This window comes from Homarus americanus, unplaced genomic scaffold (genome assembly GCF_018991925.1).
Source record: "Homarus americanus isolate GMGI-L3 unplaced genomic scaffold, GMGI_Hamer_2.0 scaffold56333, whole genome shotgun sequence".
Lineage (NCBI taxonomy): Eukaryota > Metazoa > Arthropoda > Malacostraca > Decapoda > Nephropidae > Homarus > Homarus americanus.
The window spans coordinates 6,443,620-6,469,774 of NW_024734940.1; the positions used below are offsets into that span (position 1 = coordinate 6,443,620).

Below are 26,155 nucleotides of genomic sequence, written 5' to 3' on the forward strand. Positions count from 1 at the left end.
TATCTATCTATCTATCTATCTGTCTGTCTGTCTGTCTGTCTGTCTGTCTGTCTGTCTGTCTGTCTGTCTGTCTCTTCCATATCAATAACATTGTGGTGGACGGACAGGCGACACACACACACACACACACATATTCCCCCAAAACACAAGTGATTTTATTATTATTTTTTACAATACCTTTTCTTTTTAATCTGCATACAAAGGAAATCACCGCTAATGAAAGAGATAAAAAGATAAAACATGAAAATAGAAACACAAAATTTCTTTACCGAATTATTAGAATTGGTTTTGTATCACATGAGACGTAATAAACGGGTCTGTTTTTGGCAATCAAGCAGACCAATTAGGGTTAACTCTCTTTATTATACCTGGATTTAGTGAACAATTTTTTTTTCTCCTGATTACCAACAACACAAAAAAACACCAATAAAACAAAAGGAAAAAACGATAGGAAATTGAAACCGTGAGATCATTAGCAGATGTTTTGTTACTGTGACAAACCATCTCTCTGATAGTCTAATTAGAATCTGACGTGTGATAAATGAGGTCAACATTATGGACTGTGATTAGTTATTAAGATTCCAGCCTTTCCTTACCTGACTGAGGAAGAATTTTACAGTGTTGGTTAGACAGACAGAGAGAGGCAGTGAGAAACAGATTTAAACAAAGGCAACGAGTGACATAAACAGAAATAAACAGAGAGAAACAAAGACAGAAAGAAAGAGAGAGACAGAAAGGCAGAGAATTTCCTAGGAGAGCCATAAGTCACGTCATTAACAGTCAATATTCTCCACGATATAAGCAAGGTCAGTGTATACAGACTTACCAACAGTGACCTCATTCTTAAATACGTCTGCAAATTTCGTAAGAGATTTGTGCATCTTGACAAAACACGTGAAATGTCTTCTTTACACCCCCACCCCACACACACACACACACAAACTTAAACAAGCAAACACACACATGTGAGACACACACACACACACACACACACACACACACACACACACACATGGAGACACACACACACACACACACACACACACACACATGTGGACACACACACACACCATCTGTGAGGGAATTACTACTCCACGTGATGCCTCTTATAACACCATCTGTGAGGGAGTTACTACACTACGTGTCTGCTGTTCAACACCTTAGCGTATATGGTCTACGCAACCTCCCCTGTAAACATTAATCTGTATGTTCACTGTATGTTCCTTTACCTTTCTCAAATGAAGGCTTTTGTTAAACCGCCAATGTATGTAATAAGTCATTTATGTCCAATGTATATTTTCAGCCTTCGGGCAGCAGAACTTTGTCAATAAACCGTTAATTATTATTATTATTACACATACTTACACAAACAAATAAGCACAGACACACACATACACACACACACACACACACACACACAACAAACACACACACACACACACACACACTTACACAAGCAAACAAAACACACACACACACACACACACACACACACACACACACACACACACACACACACACACACACACACACACTTACACAAGCAAACAAACACACACATGTACACAAACAAGCACACACACACACACACACACACACACACACACAGCTCTCCACATCCTTGATCACCGGAGGGTCAAGACCTACCAGGCACCCCCCTTGGCCAATGTTCAACCCATTCCTCAAGTTCCTCTCCCCTACCCATCCTCACCACCAGGATATCTACATAATCAAAAGTGACAATTACGTTTCGGAAAGAAGTGTGACCAGTGTTGAACAATGATGAACAGTGTTTAAGCCAGTGAATTCAGCACCAGACAGTACCAGTGAGAGCCGTGACACACCAGTGAGATAAGCACCCCTGGAATCTAACCTCCATCTTCTGACCAGGAGGTGGTAATCAGTCCACCATGGGAATAACAGTGGGTCGGCTTCACACCTGACAATGAGATAAACACAACACCACCCAGCAGAATGAGGTACTGTGACACCACCCCACACCACATGGTGTCCTCCATGACCACGTAACGTCCTTCATTTCAACACCTGAGGACGAGTTATTGCACCACGTGAACACCACACCATCCGGTGTTCCCATGACCACGTGAGGTTCTTCATATCAACACCCGAGGACGAGTTATTGCACCACGTGAACACCACACCACCAGGTGTCCCCATGACCACGTGAGGTCCTTCATATCAACACCCGAGGACGAGTTACTACACCACGTGATCACCACACCACCTGGTGTCTCCATGACCAGCCCAGGCCCGGGCCATCAACTGCAAACTACAATAATTTGTATGTTCAATTCATGCTCCTTCTACTTTTAGTGATGAAAGTTTTTGTTAAACGACCCACCCACCCCATGTCTTTGTATGTAATAAGTCATTTTTGTCCAATGTATATTTTCAGCCTTCGGGCTCCAGAACTTTTTCAATAAACCGTTAATTATTATTATTTATTTTCTTATTATTAAGGTCATGAGGTAGAGGTTGTCAATAAACCTATATTATTCTGGTTATTCTCAGACAAAAGAGACAGATGTATTTGTACCATCAGCTTAACGCCCGATGATTTAGTCAAATTAGAATCATAATTAGTGTAATAATTCGTGATTAAGACCAGACAATAATAAAGTATCTCACATATGATAATTGGTGTGAGTGAATTACTTGGATAATTATTATACTCAGTCAGTAAACTATAACGAAGGTAACCAAATTACTTCAGTAATTATTACGGAAACTTATTTGATGATAATTTGTTTAATGATAATTATAACAATAATTAACACCAAATCTCCTTATTGCTTCTCTTCAATAAACAGAAGCAAGGAGGAAGGAGACAATACCCAGCAGTCATTTGGTGCTGTTCAAGGCGTTACTTAACTATACAAGTGAGGTTAGGTTAGCTTAGGTTAGGTTAGGTTAGGTTAGGTTAGGTTAGGTTAGTTTAGGTTAGGTAAAGTTAGGTTAGGTTAGGTTAGGTTAGCTTAGGTTAGGTAAAGTTAGGTTAGGTTAGCTTAGGTTAGGTTAGGTTAGGTTAGGTTAGTTTAGTTTAGGTTAGGTAAAGTTAGGTTAGGTTAGCTTAGGTTAGGTAAAGATAGGTTAGGTTAGCTTAGGTTAGGTTAGGTTTGGTTAGGTTAGGTTATTAATTTAAGGTTAAATTAATAATAATAATAATAATAATAATAATAATAATAATAATAATAATAATAATAATAATAATAATAACGGTCCACTACAATAACAAAAGCAACAACGACGACAAAAACAACATTCCTTATTTCACAAACACAATTAAGTTCACATAAAGAGAAAAGTTCTTCACAAATTATCTTCCCCAAAAAACTCAATTATTATTAGTGAGAAAATTTCTGAAAATGTGAAATCAGTTTTCAATCCAGAAGTTTGCTGACTTGGGAACGACCTATTGTTGAAACGACATGTGAATTTTTATCAGGCTACCAAGGACCACGGCACTGCCCCTTGGGACTGTCACTTATCATTAACAAAATGGAGAGTAAGATAAATTTTGTTGGCTTGTTTTCGTTGTTTAATGTAACGAGATGTGATCAGTGGCTAAGGATCATTTAACACCGTCTGTTGTCTTAGTTATAATATAGGCAATGATTATATTCTGATGTTTCACTTATTATTAATAATATTATTATTTTTATTATTATTATTATTATTATTATTATTATTATTATTATTATTATTATTATTATTATTATTATTATTATTAATGGTATTTATTATTTTTATCATTATTGTTATTGTTATTATTATTATTATTATTAGTGTTATTATTATTATTATTATTATTATTATTATTATTATTATTATTATTATTATTATTATTATTATTATTATTATTATTATTTTCATCATTATTATTATTATTATTATTATTATTATTATTATTATTATATTATTAATATTATTATTACTATTAATATTATTATTTTATTATTATTATTAATATTATTATTATTATTATTATTATTATTATTATTATTATTATTATTATTATTATTATTATTATTATTATTATTATTATTATTATTATTATTATTATTATTATTATTATTATTATTATTATTATCTTAAGTATTACTAACATAATTATTTACCACACCTGGATCAGAATTTCCAGTCCCGGTATTAACAAATTACACACAATATACGGATCGAAGGCCAGAAATTAAACAATTTCTGCATGAGCTGAGTTAATTACAATCCTATCTAATTAGAGAAAGATAACTTAGCACAGACAAGGAAGAATGGAACACAGGAAGAGATCATTATAAGGTTCTGTTTTCAATTATCCGGCGAGAAAGATTATAATTTTTTTAGTTACAAGACTGGAAAATGGATGTCAGGTTAAGGTCAGAGGTGAGAAGGGTAAGGATTACGCTAGATAACATGTCTAGTCACGTCTGGTCATGTCTGATCATGTCTGTTCATGTCTGATCATGTCTGATCATATCTGGCCATGTTTAGTCATATTCGGTAATCTTTGGTCATGTCTGGTCATATCTGTCATGTCTGGTAAATTTTGGTCAGGTCTGGTCATGACTCATGTCTCATGTCTGATCATATTTGGTTATGCTTGGTCATGCCTGGTCATGTTTTGTCATATTTGGTCATGTCTGGTCATGTCTGTGCCATGTTAGGTCATGTTTCATGTATGGTCTGTGTCATGTTTGGTCATATATGTGTCATGTTTGGTCATGTCTGTGTAATGTTTGATCATGTTTGGTTATGTCTGTGTCATGTCATGTCATAGCTGGTCTTGTTTGGTCATGTCTGTATCAAGTTTGGTCATGTCTGGTCCTGTTTCGTCATATCCGTGTCATGTCCGGGTCAGGTCTGATCTTACTGATCTTACTGATTCATTTTTGTTCATTTCAGTTATATTCATGTCTAGTAACGTTATATCATGTCTAGTAACGTTATATCATGTCTAGTAACGTTATATCATGTCTAGTAACGTTATATCACGCCTAATAACGTTATATCATGTCTAGTAACGTTTTATCATGTCTAGTAACGTTATATCACGCCTAATAACGTTATATCATGTCTAGTAATGTTATATCGTGTGCAGTAACGTTATAACATCCTTGACCACTGTAGAGTCGAGACCTATTCAGGCGCTGCTCCTGCTGAGCAGCAGTGGTGGGCACAATCCGCTAACCGCTAATTAGCGAAGCTAACTTTCTCGTTAGCGGATTAGCGTTTTCGCTAACTTTGGAAACCATTAGCGGACCAATTAGCTTCCGATAAATTTAGCTCCGCTAACTTTAAGTCCACTAACAAAATTTATACATGTTTGTTCCTGTCTGTTGTAAGCGTGTGACGCCGCGAAGGTGGTCTCCAACAGCCAGTCAGGCACGCTTGGCTGACTGCGTGTTAGTACGTGTAAACGTGACAAGACATGATTTGTTGACGCAGGGCTGCAGCAGCTGAGCAGCATTGTGTAATTCCGTAGTTCTGAGTTCAGTTCACTTACGACGTTGTCACGTTACAGACAGAGTAAGCAGTTTTACAGTGTCAGCGAGAGCAGCGTACGTTATCGCTTATTGTTATGGAAGGTGAAGACTTTTTGTTCCGTCCTGACGATGCTGGGCCAGGTGGGCCAACAATAAGTTATATGAAAATGCACTGGTATAATAACTAAGACCAACAATAAGTTATATAAAAATGCACCGGTATAATGTGTATGTGGTTGGTATTGCATATTTACATGAATAATGAATAAGGCCGATAGGTTGTATGATGCTATTTGCTACCTGTGCTATACAGTACTATAGTTTTTGGATTCGTTAATACTTTCTGTCTTTTCGTACAGTAAATAAAGATTATAAATTGTATGTTGAAACTTGAATGGAAACAAATGTTTAATTTTATTTGTTCATTTAATTATTTGTGTACACCTTGATCATCATCTGATCTTGGCATGCTATACCTTTTTGTAAAGCTCTATGTCTAAGCTACAAGATAACATATGAAAATTTCAGCCCTCTAGGTCTGTTTTTAAGGGTTTAAGAGCCAAAAAAACAACAAACCGAAGCTAAATTCACATAATAAAAGTTAGCGGTTAGCGTTAGCTTCCGCTAATTTTTTTAGCTGTTTAGCGGCTTAGCGTTAGCGAAGTTAACTTTTTATTTAGCAGATTAGCGGTTAGCAAAGCTAACTTTTCGTTTAGCTGTTCCCACCAATGCTGAGCAGCGACCCCCCTTGGCCAATGTTCGGCCCATTCCTCAAGTCCCTCTCCCCAACCCATCCTCACCACCAGGATATCAACATAATCAAAAGTGACAATTTCGTTTCGGAAAGAAGTGTGACCAGTGTTGAACAGTGATGAACAGTGTTTAAGCCAGTGAATTCAGCACTAGACAGTACCAGTGAGAGCCGTGACCCACCAGTGAGATAAGCACCCCTTGGAACTGACCGCCATCTTCTGACCAGGAGGTGCTAATCAGCCCACCATGGGTCGGCATCACACCTGACTACGAGATAACACAACACCACCCAGCAGAGTGAGGTACTGTGACACCACCCCACACCACCCGATGTCCCCATGACCAGGCAAGGTCCTTCATATTAACACCCGAGGACGAGTTACTACACCACGTGAGGTCCTTCATATCAACACCCGAGGACGAATTACTACACCACGTGAACACCACACCACCTGGTGTCTCCATGACCACGTGACGTCCTTCATATCAACACCCGAGGACGAGTTACTACACCACGTGAACACCACACCACCTGGTATCTCCATGACCAGCCCAGGCCCGGGCCATCAACTGTAAACTATAATAATTTGTATGTTCAATCATTGTTCCTTCTTCTTTCAGTAATGAAAGCTTTTGTTAAACGACCCACCCACCCCATGTCTTTGTGTGTAATAAGTTATTTTTGTCCAATGTATATTTTCAGCCTTCGGGCTGCAGAACTTTTTCAATAAACCGTTAATTATTATTATTTGATAATATCATGTTTATTAACGTTATAATATCATGTGGAGTAAAGTTATATTATGTCTAGTGAAGTTATATCATGTCTAGTAATGTATTATCATGTGTAGTAACGTTATATCATGTCTAGTAACATTATATCACGCCTAATAAAGTTATATCATGTGTAGTAACGTTATATTCTGTCTAGTAATGTTATATCATGTATAGTAACGTTATATCATGTCCAGTAACGTTACATCATGTCTAGTAACGTTATACCATGTCTAGTAACGTTACATCATGTCTAGTAACGTTATATTATGTCTAGTAACGTTATATCATGTCTAGTAACGTTACATCATGTCTAGTAACGTTATATCATGTCTAGTAACATTACATCATATCTAGTCATGTTAAGGTATCCTAAGGCCCCAAACCCCGAAAATTACCGACCGAGACACCTGGTAGAAGAAGAGTCTCAGGTGGAGAACGAACACTTACTTTATTGACAACATCAATAATTCACCAACGATAACAAGTTAGGATGTTGATCTAGTCGGCGACAAAAACAGGTCAAGTTATCGTTGTATGCGTGAACGATACAGGACTGAGAGAGTTGTGTTTGGACTACGAGTGATGGGGATGTTGGCTTGGCCTGGGTCGTTCATTTGGTTGTTTCTGTTCTCAGCTTTATGCATATTGGATTTTTGTGTCGTATTAATATATGGTTTTACACACACACACACACACACACACACACACACACACACACTCTTCCTTCTCTCCGCTATAGTGAAAATATCCATATAGTCCAGATAATCACCCAATAGTGTGTACCTGTAGTAGTAGATCTGCTGGAGTGTACCCAAGTTCCTGTACCTTACTTTCCATACAGAACCTGAAGTACTGTATTAGTCTACACTTGAGTTAAGTATGAGTTTATGGGAGACCTAACCTAACCTAAGCTAATGTAACCTAACCTAACCTAACCTGAAGTACTGTATTAGTTTACACATCTGAGTTAAGTATGAGTTTATGGGAGACCTAACCTTACCTAACCTAACCTAACCTAACCGGAAGTACTGTATTAGTTTACACATCTGAGTTAAGTATGAGTTTATGGGAGACCTAACCTAACCTAACCTAACCTAATCTAACGATGAACACCTACCAGAGGACATGGTAATTATGATATGTCATATAAAACACTATTTAATAAGCTGAGTCATGTTCCTCTACTAATACGATACACTAATCACTTCTCCAGGTCATCAGCCAGGTCACATTTAAGACTTATAATTAATCTTAAGTATCTAGGAGGTAGTAATTAGATTCCTTGCTCGTGCTTAGGACAAACAGACAGACGGACCAGGATATCTATCTGTCTGTCTCTGTCTGTCTCTCTGTCTGTCTGTCTGTCTGTCCGTCCGTCCGTCCGTCCGTCGGCCCGCCCAACCATCTATCTATTCATTTGTTGATTCTCTTATCTCTCTCTCTCTCTTCCCATCTATCAATACAGTATACTCATTTTTCAATTATCTCATTCTATTATTTTGTAATCTCTCTCTCTCTCTCTCTCTCTCTCTCTCTCTCTCTCTCTCTCTCTCTCTCTCATATCCCTTGTTTCACGTATTGAGCTCTGTTAGCTTTTATAAAATGCTTAATTGCTTGTCATATCAGAGATGTTACCCCACTGTCTCTCTCTACTGCAAGACAAAGAAAAAGAGATAGAGACACGGATGGAAGGGAGATAAAGGAAAAAGATATAGCACAAAGAGAGAAGTGAGAAATACAGTAATGCAGAAAAGGAAGAGAGATAAAGAGCGAGAGAGAAGAGAAACACACACACACACACGTGAGGATGTGGATCAAGTAGCGATTTTCCTGTCGCAGTGGATTCACATGATTTATAGTTACAATATAAATGATTATTTATATATATATATATATATATATATATATATATATATATATATATATATATATATATATATATATATATATATATATATATATATATATATTTCATGTAGATCCACATTGATAACGTGGATAACATGAATCTTGTACAACAGATGATTAGTGGGTCCCATATTTTAGACCTGGCTTAACATGACTAGTTACGTCGCCCTTTCTTTTAAGCTCTGTGTGTGTGGTGGTGTTGGTGTGCGGACTAGTGGATGTCATGTTTATGACCTGACCTCATGTTTAGTAAGGTCACCCTGTGTACTTTAGCCTCTCTCGGTCCTTGTAATTCAGTTGCCTCTGAAGATGTCTTGAATAAAGACGAAAGCTAAGATGCTCCATTGGTTCCCCTTTTCTTGTCGAGTCTTGAAAGAGTGTAGGGAACAGATTAGCGGACCCCTCGTAAATTTATTTACAAAATCATTAGACACGGGAGTTGTGCCAGACTTGTGGAAACAGGCAAATGTAGTACCCACATTCAAAAAGGGAGACAGAGCATCAGTGTCAAATTACCGGCCGATCAGTTTGACGTCGGTAGTGGGAAATTTCTTGAATCAATTATAGCAGATAGCATCCGATGGCATTTAGAGAAAAGCAAATTAATGTACGACTCTCAACATGGGTTTACAAAGGGAAAATCTTGTCTAACAAATCTGCTGACGTTTTTTAGGAAAGTCTTCGAGGTAGTAGATAATAACGAAAATTACGATGTTATTTATTTAGACTTTAGCAAAGCATTTGACAGAGTACCGCATCAGAGGCTTCTGAGAAAAATTAAGACTCTTGGTATCGAGGGGAAAGTTTTATATTGGATAAAATCATGGCTCACTCTTGTTCATAATCTACATAAACGATCTAGATACTGGGATCAGCAGTGACATAAGCAAATTTGCGGATGACACCAAAATAGGGCGGCAGATTAATTCAGGGCAGGATGCAAATGCATTACAGGAGGATCTAAATAAACTGCAGGGGTGGTCTGAAAAATGGCAAATGAAATTCAACACCAGCAAGTACAGCTTATTTAATATTGGAAGACCAAATACTGTCAATGTATAGCCTTAACAACATCAACCTAGAGAAGTCGACTTGTGAAAGAGACCTAGGGGTACTTGTAAGCCCGGACCTACGGCCTAGAAAACAGTGCGTAAATGTTCGAAATAAGGCAAACAGAGTATTGGGTTTTATATCTAGAAGTGTAAGTAATATGAGTGCAGAGGTCTTATTGCAACAATATCTTGCGCTAGTCAGGCCGCACCTCGATTATGCGGTTCAGTTCTGGTGTCCTTATTATAGAATGGATATCAATTCACTAGAGTTGGTGCAGCGAAGAATGATGAAAATGATTCCGGGACTTAGAAACCTTCCATATCAGGATAGGTTAAAGAAACTAAACTTGCATTCCCTAAAAAGACGAATAGTGCGGGGAGATATGATAGAAGTATTTAAGTGGGTGAAAGGAATCAATAAAGGGGATATAGACAAAGTTCTTATAATATCCGAGTGTCATGGGTTACGTTAGGCTTACCCACGCAACCAACTCCACAGTTTGTTTTACCAGAGATAAGACGCCCGGGGAGGCATAACTGGGACATGCATTTTTCAATTAGAGTATGTTAGCCAGCCTTTAGGGGGGGTGGGCAGTGAAACAGTGTTGTACTGTTCATCGCTTCACACCCAAAAACCTCATTTTAAGTAGTATCCCCTGAGCCATGGGTTAGTTAAGACGTCGTCTCCATCCTCTCCCTCCTGAAAGGGGGCGGGACACCACACCACACAGAGTCCTCCACCGCCACTCCGTCCTGTGAACCGTCGTTATCCCCGTGGAAATATCACGTGTGGATGCCTGGTTGCGACAAGAGCAATCCAGGCTGGCCTATCAAACTTACAGTAAATGGTTAATTAATTCACGCTTACAGAGTTCTCCTGCACGACACCCGTCTACAGTGACCGTGATCGACACAAGACTAAGTGTGTTAACCTAGGTTTCTTATCCCCGTGGAAATATCACGTGTGGAAGCCTGGTTGCGACAAAAGCAATCCAGGCTGGTCTATTGCACCTAAATGGTTAATTCAAGTCACGCTTACCAGTTCTCCTTGCCGCGATAACCGTCTACAGTGACTGTCAGTGACGCGAGACAATGTGTGGTAACCCAAGAGTACTTTTTGTTACTATGGCCGTGGAAAGAAGTTTTTGTGATGAAGCCTGGTTGTAACAAAGCAATCCAGGCTGGCAGTAAATGTATCACTTGAAGAATTAAGGCTCTGTTAAGTCATACCCACAGTAGAGTAATCACATGTGTCCCCAAGTTGGAAATTCCCTGTTTTAGAAGATTAATCTTATTACAGCGTGAACGTGAGTGAATCATATATCCATGCAAATTGTAAATCATTGTATGGAAGCTTGAGAAATAAATGTAAGTGCAATTATCTGCCCGTATCTGTGATCCTATCTTATTATTACTAAAGGTAATGACTGATTGGTTATGACAAAGTATAACCAATAACTTAGATGGATGTTGAAAATTAAATGAATTCATTAAATCACCATTTATCAAGTATAAATCATGGAATGTCTAGTGGTGGAGTGAACTTCTACGTAGATACGCCATAATCTCCTGTAAGTAATCAGTGTGAAGGTATCGAACTCTACGGTAAGAAATAAGAAATACGACATATTATTATCTTTATATAATATAATCCACTCATACTACCACCGATCAATACTAAAACCATGACAATTGGATCCCGAACAGGGACACAGACCGCGGATAATTGCACTCTTATCAGCAGTTGTGCAAACGCGTATATTGTACTACGAAATGATTACTAGTACATTTGAGTTGACCCTAAGAAATTTTGAATCTGAATTTAAAGGTGGAAAATATAGAAACAGAAGAGGACTTGTTGTGATGTTTGCCAGAACCAGCGACGGAGGACGAGTTCTACCTGCACCCCTGTGGCCTCTCACAGTGATCCCCGAACCCTTGAGAGGGTGGCGGCGGACGCTGTGGTCAGGAAACCCAGTTCCACATCAGCCAACTGATTCAGTACGAGGCGGTGGACTGCACACCCAAGGGTGAGTGACGGGAAGAGTACCTCCACACCTTTGGGGGTCCTCATCAACGAAGGGACCCAGTTCCACCTCAGCCTCCCGATTCACTACGAGGTGGTGGACAGTAAACCCAAGGGTGAGTGATGGACAGATTTACATCCTCATCTTGGTGGACTTCAGCGTGAGGCGGTGGACAGTAGACCCAAGGGTGAGTGATGGGCAGAGTGCACCCTCACCTTGGGGGTCCTCAGCAACAGGGGGACCCAGTTCCACATCAGCCGGCTGAAGGAATCTTTCTCTTCACCCACCGGGGGGAAGTTCATTCGACATTGCAGAGCGTGTCTAGGACCTGACCTATGTGTGGGAGTGTCCATATGTTCCGGTCAACTCGAACCTCCACGCATCTGACGACTCTTCAAATGTTATGTAAACCTTTTCACACCTCTACATTTAAGAACATAACACGACACCTGTACCACCTAAACAATGTCTACATACCCTACACTACACAACACGTTGCTGTAACATAAATGTAGCGTGTTTACGCTTAGCATGAACTATTGCTCGAGAATTGTCACCCTCGCCTCGGAGTTTTCCTCCAGCCTGAAAATCTAAAGTAAATGTTGAGGTTTTCCCTCAGTGGCGATTGGCGACTACATCCCGTTGCAGTGTTAGTGTCACACACACACCACAGTGTGAATGTTGAATTGTGTGTCTGGGCTAGGCATTATTTTGATTGTACTGTATACAGGTGCTGAAATTTTTATTCTCCGAAGAAAAACTTCTTAGTAGGGGCGATTGTCATGGGTTGCGTTAGGCTTACCCACGCAACCAACTCCAAAGTTTGTTTTACCAGAGATAAGACGCCCGGCGAGGCATAACTGGGACATGTATTTTTCAATTAGTGTATGTTAGCCAGCCTTTAGGGGGGTGGGCAGTGAAACAGTGTTGTACTGTTCATCGCTTCACACCCAAAAACCTCATTTTAAGTAGTATCCCCTGAGCCATGGGTTAGTTAAGACGTCGTCTCCATCCTCTCCCTCCTGAAAAGGGGCGGGACACCACACCACACAGAGTCCTCCACCGCCACTCCGTCCTGTGAACCGTCGTCGACAAGAGACTAAGCGTGTTAACCTAGGTTGTTATCCCGTGGAAATATCACGTGTGGATGCCTGGTTGCGACAAGAGCAATCCAGGCTGGCCTATCAAACCTACAGTAAATGGTTAATTAATTCACGCTTACAGAGTTCTCCTGCACGACACCCATCTACAGTGACCGTGATCGACACGAGACTAAGTGTGTTAACCTAGGTTTGTTATCCCCGTGGAAATATCCCAATTGTCATGGTTTTAGTATTGATCGGTGGTAGTATGAGTGGATTATATTATATAAAGAAAATAATATGTCGTATTTCTTATTTCCTACCTTAGAGTTCGATACCTTCACACTGATTACTTACAGGAGCAGGATAGGACTCGAAGCAACGGAATTAAGTTGGATAAGTTAAGGTTTAGGAGGGAGATGGGAAGGAACTGGTTCACAAATAGGGTGGTGGACGAGTGGAACAAGCTTAGCAACTATGTAGTAAGTGCTGGAATGCTGGAAAGTTTCAAGAGGAGACTGAATAGATTCATGGATGATAAAGAGTGGTAGTAACTCTCGACAGGAGCTGCCATGCACAGGCCAACCGGCCTATTGCAGACTCCTTATTTTCTTATGTTCTTATATATATATATATATATATATATATATATATATATATATATATATATATATATATATATATATATATATATATATATATATATATATATATATATATATATATATATATATATACTATAATCAACAACCTCACCAGCCAGGAGTCAAACACTTATTTGAGACGAAATGCGCAGGGCTTCCATACATAGCAAAGTCTGTATAGTAGGCGACTTTAACTTTAGCCAAATAGATTAGACTGACCTTACGGGTAACTCAGAATGAGAGGATTTTCTTGAAACGATCTAGGACTGTTTCTTAAGTCAACATATAACCGAACCCACCCAGGGTAATAATATACTCGATTTAGTTCTGTCAAACAGAGAAAACCTCATTATAATGTCGAGGTAGGGAACGAACTTGCAAACAGGGATCACAAAGAAATTAGATACCAGTTAGAATTTCAGGACAGCCATAAGGAAAATTCCACTACAGTCCTAGATTTCAGATGGGCAAACTTTGATAGTTTGAAGAGGCAGTTGAGAAAGAGAGTATCACGCTTGAGGTGAACTACATGACCTCACTCAATGTACCCACAGAGGGCGACCTCACCCTACCCGGAGGCCTGACGGTTGAGATTGACCTGATAATGAGATCTGAGGTTGCCGAGTTCTACGACAATTTAAATAATGAGTTACTTAATGCACATAGGCAGAACACACCATACAAAAAACTCAGATCAAACAACAATGACCCTAAATGGATAAATAATTATTTAAAGAACATTATTGGACAAAGAAAGGCTATAGGTAGGAGAATATATTGTGGTGAAGTTTACCTCCGAGATTACTATAAGGTATAGGCCGGTAGGGTTAAAAACCGAAATAAGAAAAGCCAAGAGGAATAATGAGCTGAAGATAGCAAGGGAGGCGAAGTCATACCCCAAGGGATTCTATCAAATGTATCAAACTAAAACACAAGAAAAGATTGGACCAATACAGTCAGATACCAGCGAGCTAACTGATAACGACGGAGAAATGAGCACTAATCTGAATAAATATTTTTCAACAGTTTTCACCACCGAAAATTTAAACATGATACCCGAAGCTCCGACTCTATAGAGATATAGTGAAGAAAATAAATTAAGCTAGATAGTAGTGACTAGTAACGATGTTAGTAAGCAAATAGACAAACTAAAGCCTAATAAGTCACCTGGTCCCGATGAGATATTTGCCAGAGTATTAAAGGAATGTAAGGAAGAGCTTAGTATACCCTCAGCAAAGTTGTTTAACATGTCCTTAAAAACAGGTGTGGTACCAGAATCACTATCCTCTAACTACCATCCAATCAGTCTAACATCAATTGTAGGCAAATTAGTGGAAGCAATCATTTCAAACTCTATTCGAAATCACCTGGAGAAGCATAAGTTGATCAATGATTCCCAACATGGCTTCGCAAGCGGGTGTTCATGTCTAACTAATGTATTAACATTCTTTTCATCAGTTTTCTAATCAGTGGATGAAGGGCACAATTATGATGTGGTATATCTCGACTTTAGCAAAGCCTTCGACAGAGTCCCCCATGAAAAAGATTAATAAGAAAAGTGGAGGCTCATGGCATTAAAGGTGATATTCTAAAATGGATTAGGGCGTGGTTACAGGACAGAAAACAGCGAGTAAGCATTAACAGCACTAAATCCCATTGGAGCAACGTCACTAGTGGAGTTCCGCAAGGCTCAGTACTTGGACCATTATTATTTATTATATACATAAACGACATAGATATCGGCGTAGAAAGCAACATAAGTAAATTTGCTGATGACACTAAAATAGGACGTGTAATTAAATCTGACGAGAACTCCGCAAAACTACAGGAAGATCAAAACAAATTTTTCGAATGGTCTGAAAAATGGCAGATGAAATTTAATGTGGACAAATGTAAAGTACTCAGTATAGGAGATGTAAACAGGGAAACAAGATAACAGATGAACAACGAGAGAGATTTAGGAGTAATGATTAGTAAGAATCTTAAGCCAAGTAAACAGTGTGTATTTGCTTGAAACAAAGCTATTAAAGTACTTGGGTTCATACAAAGGAGTGTTAGTTACAAGACTAGCGAGGTCATCTTAAAACTATATCTTGCACTTGTGAGACCTCACTTGGATTACGCAGTTCAATTCTGGTCACCGTATTACAGAATGGATATAGAATCCTTGGAAAGAATTCAGAGGAGAATGACAAGACTAATCCCGGGCATTAGGAACCTTGAATATAGAGACAGGTTAAAGCATCTTAATTTGCACTCCCTCGAGAGACGTAGAGTGAGGGGCGACATGATTGAGGTGTATAAATGGAAATCAGAGCTAAACAAAGGGGACATTACAAAGGTACTCAAACTTTCCAACCAGGAGCGAACTTGTAACAATGGTTTTAAATTAGACAAATTTAGATTTAGGCGCGAAATAGGTAAACATTTGTTAGGAAATAGAGCAGTGGACGACTGGAACAAGTTACCAAATATCATCATTAACTCGAATACGCTGGATAGCTTCAAACTTATGTTGGATGGATATATGAGCAATAGGGGTTGGGTGTAAATGTGACTGCCCAGTATGGGCCAATAGGCCCGCTGCAGTTTCCTCCATTCTGTTCTTATGTTCTTATGCTTGTGACCAGGAAATGCTACCAACCGCACCACAAGGACACCCTGTGTCCTTGTGGCGCGGTCATGCTCTAATTCCACAGTGAATTTGATCGAGGGGGTTAAGTTCTTAAGTTGCGGCAGAAAAGCTTTTAGGTTCTCATTACATGGCCAGAGACATAATACATCATCTACATATCTAAACCAGACTGCTGAAGGTGGTAAAATATTACTTAATAGTTTCTTTTCAAAGAATTCTATATATAAGTTGCTTAATACTGGTGAAAGCGGATTGCCCATTGCCATGAAATATTGTCCAGGGAATCTATGAGGAACTCCAGTAAATCATCAACTGGAACCTTTGTAAAGAGTGATGTTATATCAAAACTTACCAGTTTAAAATCATAATTAATGTGTAACTTATTGAGTTTATCAACCAGATCCATATTATTCTTAATATTAGAGTTAGAAATGTTGCCAACTAGGGGATTTAGTAAATAAACTAACCATTTAGATAATTTATAAGAGCTTGACCCAACTGAGCTAATGATGGGTCTTGCTGGGTTACTCGGCTTGCGCGTCTTGGTTAAACCGTACATGTATGGCAGTGGAGAGGACGTTGCAGTAAAATGTTTAATGAGAGTAGCTTTGCCTCTCAATAGAGACTTAAGTTTTTTGTTGAACTGGGTGTTAACTGTGTTGAAAGGATTATTTATGAGCTTAGAATATGTTGCAGCATCACATAAAAGGTCATTCATTTTAGAAATATAATCATCTTTGTTTAAAATCACTACTGTGTTGGCTTTATCTGCTTTAGTGACATGTAGATCCTTATTTTTCTTAAGGGCTTGGATTCCTTTGGTGAATCTTTCTGGACAGTTTAGAACACAAGGCTTAGACATAGATGCATACACAATACCTTTACACATGTTCACTTCTTCACTTGTCAAATTACTGAATTTCTCCAAAGTGCAAAATGCTCTGGCACACCGAGGGCACACTAGGTATCATTGTCTAGTTGTTTAGAGGAGAGATTCACTACACAGTTGTGATTGGCATCCTTAGTCCAATCACTATTTCTAATAAGGAGTGCCAATTTGTGGTCTATCTTAGCTTGAAGATCAGAACGCTCACGTCTCAGGTGATGTTGATGTCACCCTTCTCTACTGTATATATATTTGCCTTGTTATGTATTTCTCCTTAGTCTGTATTCACCCCTGAAGATGCGAATTACACGAAAGCGCTTGGGAACTTCGTGTATTCTTTTTACCTTGTGGTTATCAGCATATATATATATATATATATATATATATATATATATATATATATATATATATATATATATATATATATATATATATATATATATATATAAAAAAATAATATATATATATATATATATATATATATATATATATATATATGTATGTATATATATATGCAAGTAAATCACTGTCGGTGCGTGATCCAGGTATATGCTGATAACCACAGGAAAAAACACGAAGTTCCCAAGCCTTTCGTGTAATTCATACAATTGGTTGCATTTATACAGTTCCTTGCAAGGAATGTAATATGTTTTACTTAGGCCAGACAGGTAAAGATCTTGTAACTAGACTTAAACAACATAAATATAGTGTTAGGACAGGCCAGGAATCCAATGCTCTGTTTGTTCATTTGAGGGATAATAAGCATTGCATTGACTGGGATAATGCCTCCTCAATATTACCTTATAATTTAATTGACAGTAGGAACATTATAGAACACAGTCTCATTAAACATACCGAACCCGTCAACATGAATTTGAGTAATGGTATGTACAAACTGTATAATTTCGTAATTAAGAAGATTTGTAACCATGTGAGTAGGTTGGGTCATCTTACCCTCTGACCTGACTACTTATGAAGATTAAAGGTCACTGCCTCGTGACCGGACCATTGTGGACACTCACTGTCCCTAGGGACTTGATCTCACCCTCCTCTACTGAATATATATGCCTTGTTATGTATTTCTCCTTAGTTTGTACTCACCCTGAAGATGTGAATTACACGAAACTTGAACTTCGTGTTTTCTTTTTCCTTGTGGTAATCAGTATATACATATATATATATATATATATATATATATATATATACATACATATATATATATATATATATATATATATATATATATATATATATATATATATATATATATATATATATATATATATATATATATATATAATATACTAATTTCACAATATTTTATAATCACAGTCATGTACTGAATATTCTATGTAAAAAATAAATTTTAAATGAATTATTTATAGTGCTTCAGACACAAAGACGGCTATAAATAGCCTTCTTATCTCCCCTCCATCTCTTACCTTCTGTCAGAGAGAAGGTCTTGGTAAATAACTTTTGTTTGTTTATTTTCATTGTTTGTCTAATTTATCATGTAGTATCAAAGTGATACTACTAAAAGTTGTTTAGGTAGTAGGCAGCTACCAAACAGGGAGATATTTTCGCCTGGGAAGATATTGGAAGCATAATGTACAGTATTGTCTAATGGTAGACCCTACTTTCATATGGCATCACGAAAATTCTGACCAAATCTTAAGTTGCTGATCTATCTTTCTGCCTCATTTACACACACTTGCAGAGTTTCAATTGTTTCTCTTACTTTGACAACACAACATACATACAGTATATTGTTTCTCACCTTTGATCTTTTTTCATTTTTGCATTTATTTATGGTTGGTTATTAAAAATAAGGCCAATTCCCTTCAAGTATTGGCATCAAATTTTACAGGCCGGTGTACAGTAGCTACTGTATACACTAGTGACTCACTTAAGCGTCTGTTATTTAACTGGAACTAACGTCGGTGTGAGTAAAATTTTTCCATTTACTTGAAATAGATTTACCATTTATTTGATTATTTATTTATTTATTTATAATATACTGTAATATATTAAACACACTGCAAATATTTTCTTAAATTTATAAACTTGTTTTGCGAAAAAGGGAGGCTATATATATATATATATATATATACTTCATTTTTAGTCCATATAACACGCGGACTTTGAACATATAATCAACGACCTCACCAGCAAGGAATCGAACCCTCGACCTACTGGGTGTGACTAGGGAACGCTTACCGGCTAGGCCACAAGGACACTAAAAGCAATTCTAGACTCTGTTATATTTCACACAAAGCCTGTTCATCGAGCTGATGGCGCCGTGAACCTCAATGGGAAACTGCCCGTGCCTCTTATGTGGTGTCAGTAGCATTTTACCGAATCCAGCTGGTATGAAACGCGAGGTACATATATATACTTCATTTTTAGTCCATATAACACCCGTGATATGAACATATAAATGAAGTATATATATGTACCTCGCGTTTCATACCAGCTGGATTCGGTAAAATGCTACTGACACCACATAAGAGGCACGGGCAGTTTCCCAATGAGGTTCACGGCGCCATCAGCTCGATGAACAGGCTTTGTGTGAAATATAACAGAGTCTAGAACTGCTTTTAGTGTCCTTGTGGCCTAGCCGGTAAGCGTTCCCTAGTCACACCCAGTAGGTCGAGGGTTCGATTCCTTGCTGGTGAGGTCGTTGATTATATGTTCAAAGTTCGCGTGTTATATGGACTAAAAATGAAGTATATATATGTACCTCGCGTTTCATACAAGCTGGATTCGGTAAAATGCTACTGACACCACATAAGAGGCACGGGCAGTTTCCCATTGAGGTTCACGGCGCCATCAGCTCGATGAACAGGCTTTGTGTGAAATATAACAGAGTCTAGAACTGCTTTTAGTGTCCTTGTGGCCTAGCCGGTAAGCGTTCCCTAGTCACACCCAGTAGGTCGAGGGTTCGATTCCTTGCTGGTGAGGTCGTTGATTATATATATATATATTAGGGTGGTCCAAAACTATATGGTTAAAAATATAAGTAGTAATATATTGCCTCCACAAGCCTTAAAATTGTCCATTTGGTTCATAGATAAGGTCTGTAAAATTTTATCCATATTCATTAACATTTAGAGGTCAATCCATTTTGCATATTATACTTGTAGTGTAGGACTGAATTTTCTTGTCCGCATGATACAGTCTTAATATACACAACACATTATATTGGGTATATTTCAATGTATATAGCCTAGTTGCCTATTTGGAAAGGGCAAAGAGTCAAGTATTGAGTCATAGGGACTGACAATGACAGGTTGAAACAGGAAACACAGACAAGGGTTACCATTAATCAGATGAAGTTACTTATTTCATTTATATCTCATCAGTTCTACAATTATTTCATTATCAATCTAAATAGTATATTATGCAGGTTTCCATCTTGTGTCATGGCATATGAATGGCAGGCAATTATTACCTGTGAGAAATAATTAGACTTAGTTACAGATTTTGTAAGGATGTTGGCAACACTGATCTGGTTCCAGTGAGTGCTCAGGTCTGAGCCACTTTGGCAGCTCCTCAGTTGAGTTACAACCTCTGCAGGAGAAGGTGTGTATTTGCAAAGTCTAACATTGTGTTATTGGTTCTTTTTGTTTTCATTTATGGTATATATATTTGTAAATAATGAGTTAGTAGATTGTCACCAACACTATGTACTATTGAATATAGGGTATTTTCTTTTTTTATCAATATCATTTTCTTGTTATTGATCTTGTATATTTGTTTACAAATGTTTGTTTGGTTGCTATGGGTTACAACTGAATCATTTGTGCTGTAAATGAAGCATTCCATAGTAAACATTCCATAGTTTTAAATTCAAGAAACACTTATTTTACTCTCATAAGTGTAAGAAAAACATATCCATATCCTTTTGTTTGTTGCTACAAATTTTCTATATAAATTTCATATGTAGAGTATCAGTACACTTGAGTGGATGATCATGTTCACAGATGGCAGCTATTGGATTTTCCTGCCAATGATATTCGCCTTGTTTCATTTTCTTTGTTTGTGTATTGGTAATGAGTATTTTAAAGTTTCTTTCATTTGTGCGAGATAATTAATCAGCTAACTCTCTCTTTCTCACTCAGGTACAATGGCTACAACGAGATCACATCCGAGGTTCTGGCTCCTGGGCAATTCATCAGGAAGTTTATCCATGTCAAGGCTGCCTACAAGTAAAGATGCCCTACTAATGGTGCAACATTTTCACATAAATGAGGCACAAACCATTACCGTGAGTTTAAACAAAGCATGTCTGAAAGTTAAGGAAGTTTGGGATCATGCTCATATCCCAACACAACGGGTAGATTCTTGTGCCCGTAAGCTTTCAAAGTTATATCATCAGTACCAGATGCTCAAAGTTAACCGGAATAGACAGCGTGAGAGTGACATAATGAAAGAACAAGTGTTCCAAGCTGATATTGAGAAGCTATTTGATATTGCCACGAAAGATGCAATGATGACAATGGTTAATTTGGAGGACAAGAAATTCCTCACTATGCAGCGGGAAAGTGTTCAGTCATGTAGCATGGCTAGTATTGATAAAGAATTAGCTTCACTTGAAACCAGGAGGCAACAGAGAAAGGAAAAAGAGTCCATGGCAAAGGCTAGATATGAAGCAAGGGAAGAATTTAATAAAACAGGACAAGCTTTCCACTACGATCCTTCTTCTTCATCGTCATCATCAGAAGAAGAGTATCAGCCATCAGCTCCTATTCCATCTTCGTCTGGAGCACCTCCTTTGAAGCGTTCTAGAAAAACTGATATTATCAAGTCACCAGTAGTCATTGAAGCCATGGACCGTACCAATTTATCAGACAGAAATGCTGTGTTTGTAGCTGGGGCTGTAGCACAAGCTCTTGGACACGATATTGCAGACATGTCGTTTTCTAGGAGTACGATTCGAAGGTACAGAGCAAGTGGGCGTAAGCAAGCAGCTGAAACAGACCGAAAATCATTTTCTCCAGATGAACCTCTTCTCCTACATTGGGACGGAAAACTCCTTCCTGACGTACAGAACACAACTGCTAGTCGCATTGCCATTGTGGTGACATTTAATGGACAAGAGAAGCTGCTAGGAGTACCCAAAAAAGAGAGAGAAACTGGAGAAGCACAGGCCGAAGCATGTTTGGAAGCAATTAAATCATGGAATGTTGAGAAATTGGTTAAAGGACTTGTATTTGATACTACTGCTTCCAATACAGGATTACATCGTGGAGCATGTGTCCGCATTGAAGATGAACTGGAACAGGAACTTGTTTGGATAGCATGCAGACACCATGTGCTAGAAATTATGCTAAGCGATGTCTTCAGTTTGATCTGTGGGTCAACTGGAAGTCTTGAGACTATTCTGTTTAAGCGCTTCAAAAAGCAGTGGAGGTCCATTTCGCTCAATGACTTCATTCCAGCACCAGAAAGCATGTTTGAGGACCCAATGCTTCAAATTCTAAGGAAGGAGTTGCTTGAATATTTGCCAGTAGCCCTGCAGGATAATCAGCCACGAGATGATTATAGGGAGTTTCTAGAACTAGCTCTTTTGTTTCTTGGTGGACTGCCAAGTAGTAAGGTTTCCTTTCGAGTTCCTGGTCCTACACACCATGCAAGATGGATGGCAAAAGGAATCTATGCTCTCAAAATCTATCTGTTCAAACATCAATTCACATTATCAACACGGGAAGAAAACAATATCACACAACTGGCTTTGTTTGTGAGCATAATGTATGTGAGATTCTGGCATGAAGCACCAATGGCTGTTCGAGCTCCATTCAATGATTTGCAGCTAATGAAGGTTTTAAAGGAATATCCTCATGAGAAAGTTGCACACGCAGCACAAGCAGCAATTAGCCGACATCTCTGGTATCTATCAGAACATCTTATCGGTCTAAGCTTATTTGATGACAGGATCGATACTGAAACCAAGAAGAATATGGTACAAAACTTCCAGTGCCCAAAGAAACAGGACTTTTCAAGGCGTATTGTCCTATCTGATGAAACTCCTATCAGTAATGTGGCCTCATTTGTTACTGAGCGTACATTAGATATTTTTGATGTTCTTACACTAGATGGCAAAGAAAGAGCACAACTGTTCTTGAGTAAGGATCCCAAAACATGGAAAGACGATGAAGTGTTTATCACAATGAGAGATCGTGCGATAAATATGAAGGTGGTGAATGACAGCGCAGAGAGGGCAATTGCTCTCATACAGCGTTATAATGAGTCTATAACGCAAAATGAGGACCAAAAGCAGTACCTTTTACAGGTTGTTGCAGCTCATCGCAAGAAGTTACCAACGGCAAGCAAAGCTGCTATGATGAAGGGATACAAATAAAGAATGTGTATTGGTGTTCTAGAGTTATTTAGTTTGTAATTTGTAAAACTTATAATTGTATTTTGCTGAATAAAGACAATGTGTTTATAATGTGTTTATCTAGCCCCGAAAAATCCTTATTACGTACTAAATGGAAAAAAAGAGGACATTGGATTGACCTCTAAATATGCTTTAAATGATCCAATTTTTTTCTGGGATGCATTTTGTACCTAATGGACAAAAATAAACCTTGTGGAGAAAACGTATACAAATATGTGATATTTTGGACCACCCTAATATGTAGTGATGATGGATGGTGTTATATTATGTAGTGATGATGGATGATGTTATATGTAGTGATGATGGATGGTGTTATATGTAGTGATGATGTATGGTGTTATATGTAGTGATGATGGACAATGTTATATGTAGTGATGGTGGATGGTGTTATATGTAGTGATGATGGATGGTGTTATATGTAGTGATGATGGATGGTGGTGTTATATGTAGTGATGATGGATGGTGTTATATGTAGTGATGATGGATGGTGTTATATGTAGTGATGATGGATAATGTTATATGTAGTGATGATGGATGGTGTTATATGTAGTGATGATGGATGGTGTTATATGTAGTGATGATGGATGGTGTTATATGTAGTGATGATGGATGGTGTTATATGTAGTGATGATGGATGGTGTTATATGTAGTGATGATGGATGGTGTTATATGTAGTGATGATGGTGTTATATGTAGTGATGATGGATGGTGTTATATGGGTGGTGTTATGTAGATGATGGATGGTGGATATGTAGTGATGATGGATGATGTTATATGTAGTGATGATGGATGGTGTTATATGTAGTGATGATGGATGCTGTTGTAGTGATGATGGATGGTGTTATATGTAGTGATGATGGATGGTGTTATATGTAGTGATGATGGATGGTGTTATATGTAGTGATGATGGATGATGTTATATGTAGTGAGGATTAGACAATAAAATAATAACAGTTCAATGCTAAAAAAAAATATACTTTGCTGTACCGTTGTAGTGAAAAACATGGTGGAACTTACATACACCGTTAATGAACTACTGATGGTAGAAGAAGTTTTGGGGACTGAATAGTGAGACAATATGGAGCCTCCCGGAGGGTGGCGTCCTACCGTGGCCTAGCAAATGAGCCACCCAGAGGGCGGCGTTCCTACTAGTGTATATATATATATATATATATATATATATATATATATATATATATATATATATATATATATAAATATATACAAGAATACATGTATATATATAATGTATATATATATATATATATATATATATATATATATATATATAAATTTGCTGTCTTGCTCACATCTCAGAGTGCAACTGGTGCCGCTTCCTGGAAGATGTCGCAATTAAAGACGAAAGCTATGCAATCTGCTGTTTCCATTTTCCCGTGTGATTTTATCAAGATTTATCTGCATCCACGTTTCTATAGATTTATATATATATATATATATATATATATATATATATATATATATATATATATATATATATATATATATATATATATATATATATATATATATATATATATATATATATATATATATATATATATATATATATATATATATATATATATATATATATATATATATATATATATATATGTAACCGGTCGGAATTTACTGGACTTTATTTTCTCACTTGACTTGGGGTTTATTAAAGATTTTTAGATGGTAATGGCAGTGGAAGCGCCCCTTAGTGAGAAATCCCAAACCAGCACAAGAGCACTTAAATTTACTAACAAAATGAATTGTCCGTGACCTGTGGAAGGATAGCGTCTGTGACTGGGATGAATGAGACACACTGTAAATTTTAGACACTTATATTCCCTCCAACTACAAACACAATCAAATAATGGTGCACCAATATGCGCACCTCTTAACTTGAACTTAAAACACTACTCTGAGAAATAAAAGTCATACATGATATTGAAATTATTAGAAACTCAGGCAACAATAAATTTAAAGTAGTAAGAAATGTTGCTTGCACACATGAAACAGGCCTTAAGGGTTTTCACAGAATAATATCCACCACTGCGGAAGTGGTATAAAAATAAGAAATTATTAATTCCACCATGAATAGGCCTAAAGGGCACTCTATATAATTATGTTACACCAACAGATGCAGGCCTTAAGGGTTTTCACAGAATAATATCCACCACTGAGGAAATGGTATTAAAAAATAAGAAATTAAATACTCTACAATGAATAGGCCTTTAGGGCACTCAATATAATTATGTTACACCAACAGATGCACACTTCCTAACCTAACTTAAACACTACTCTGGGGAACAAAGGTTATATCTGAGATTGAAACTATAAAGAAATTTTAAATGCACACAGCATACATTAGTAACTGAAAAACTAGTATTAACTACACACAAAAATATTGTCACTATTATAAAGACGTTACTGAGTCCAATACCCGTGAACCATGCTCCCTAACCTAACACACACACAGATTCCACCTGCACTCCGTAG

At 37.6% G+C, this 26,155-nt stretch overlaps 1 protein-coding gene across 1 annotated transcript in view; it reads left to right on the forward strand.

The window, feature by feature from the left end:
* The first annotated feature begins 20,791 nt into the window (after positions 1–20,791).
* LOC121870562 overlaps positions 20,792–26,155 on the forward strand; it is an 85,974-nt gene continuing 80,610 nt past the window's right edge. Inside the window, exons 1-2 of the mRNA XM_042372393.1 lie at positions 20,792–20,847; positions 21,387–22,774. Of these exons, the coding sequence (XP_042228327.1) occupies positions 21,392–22,774 (1,383 nt within the window). The 5' untranslated portion in view covers positions 20,792–20,847; positions 21,387–21,391. The remainder of the gene's footprint in view (positions 20,848–21,386; positions 22,775–26,155) is intronic.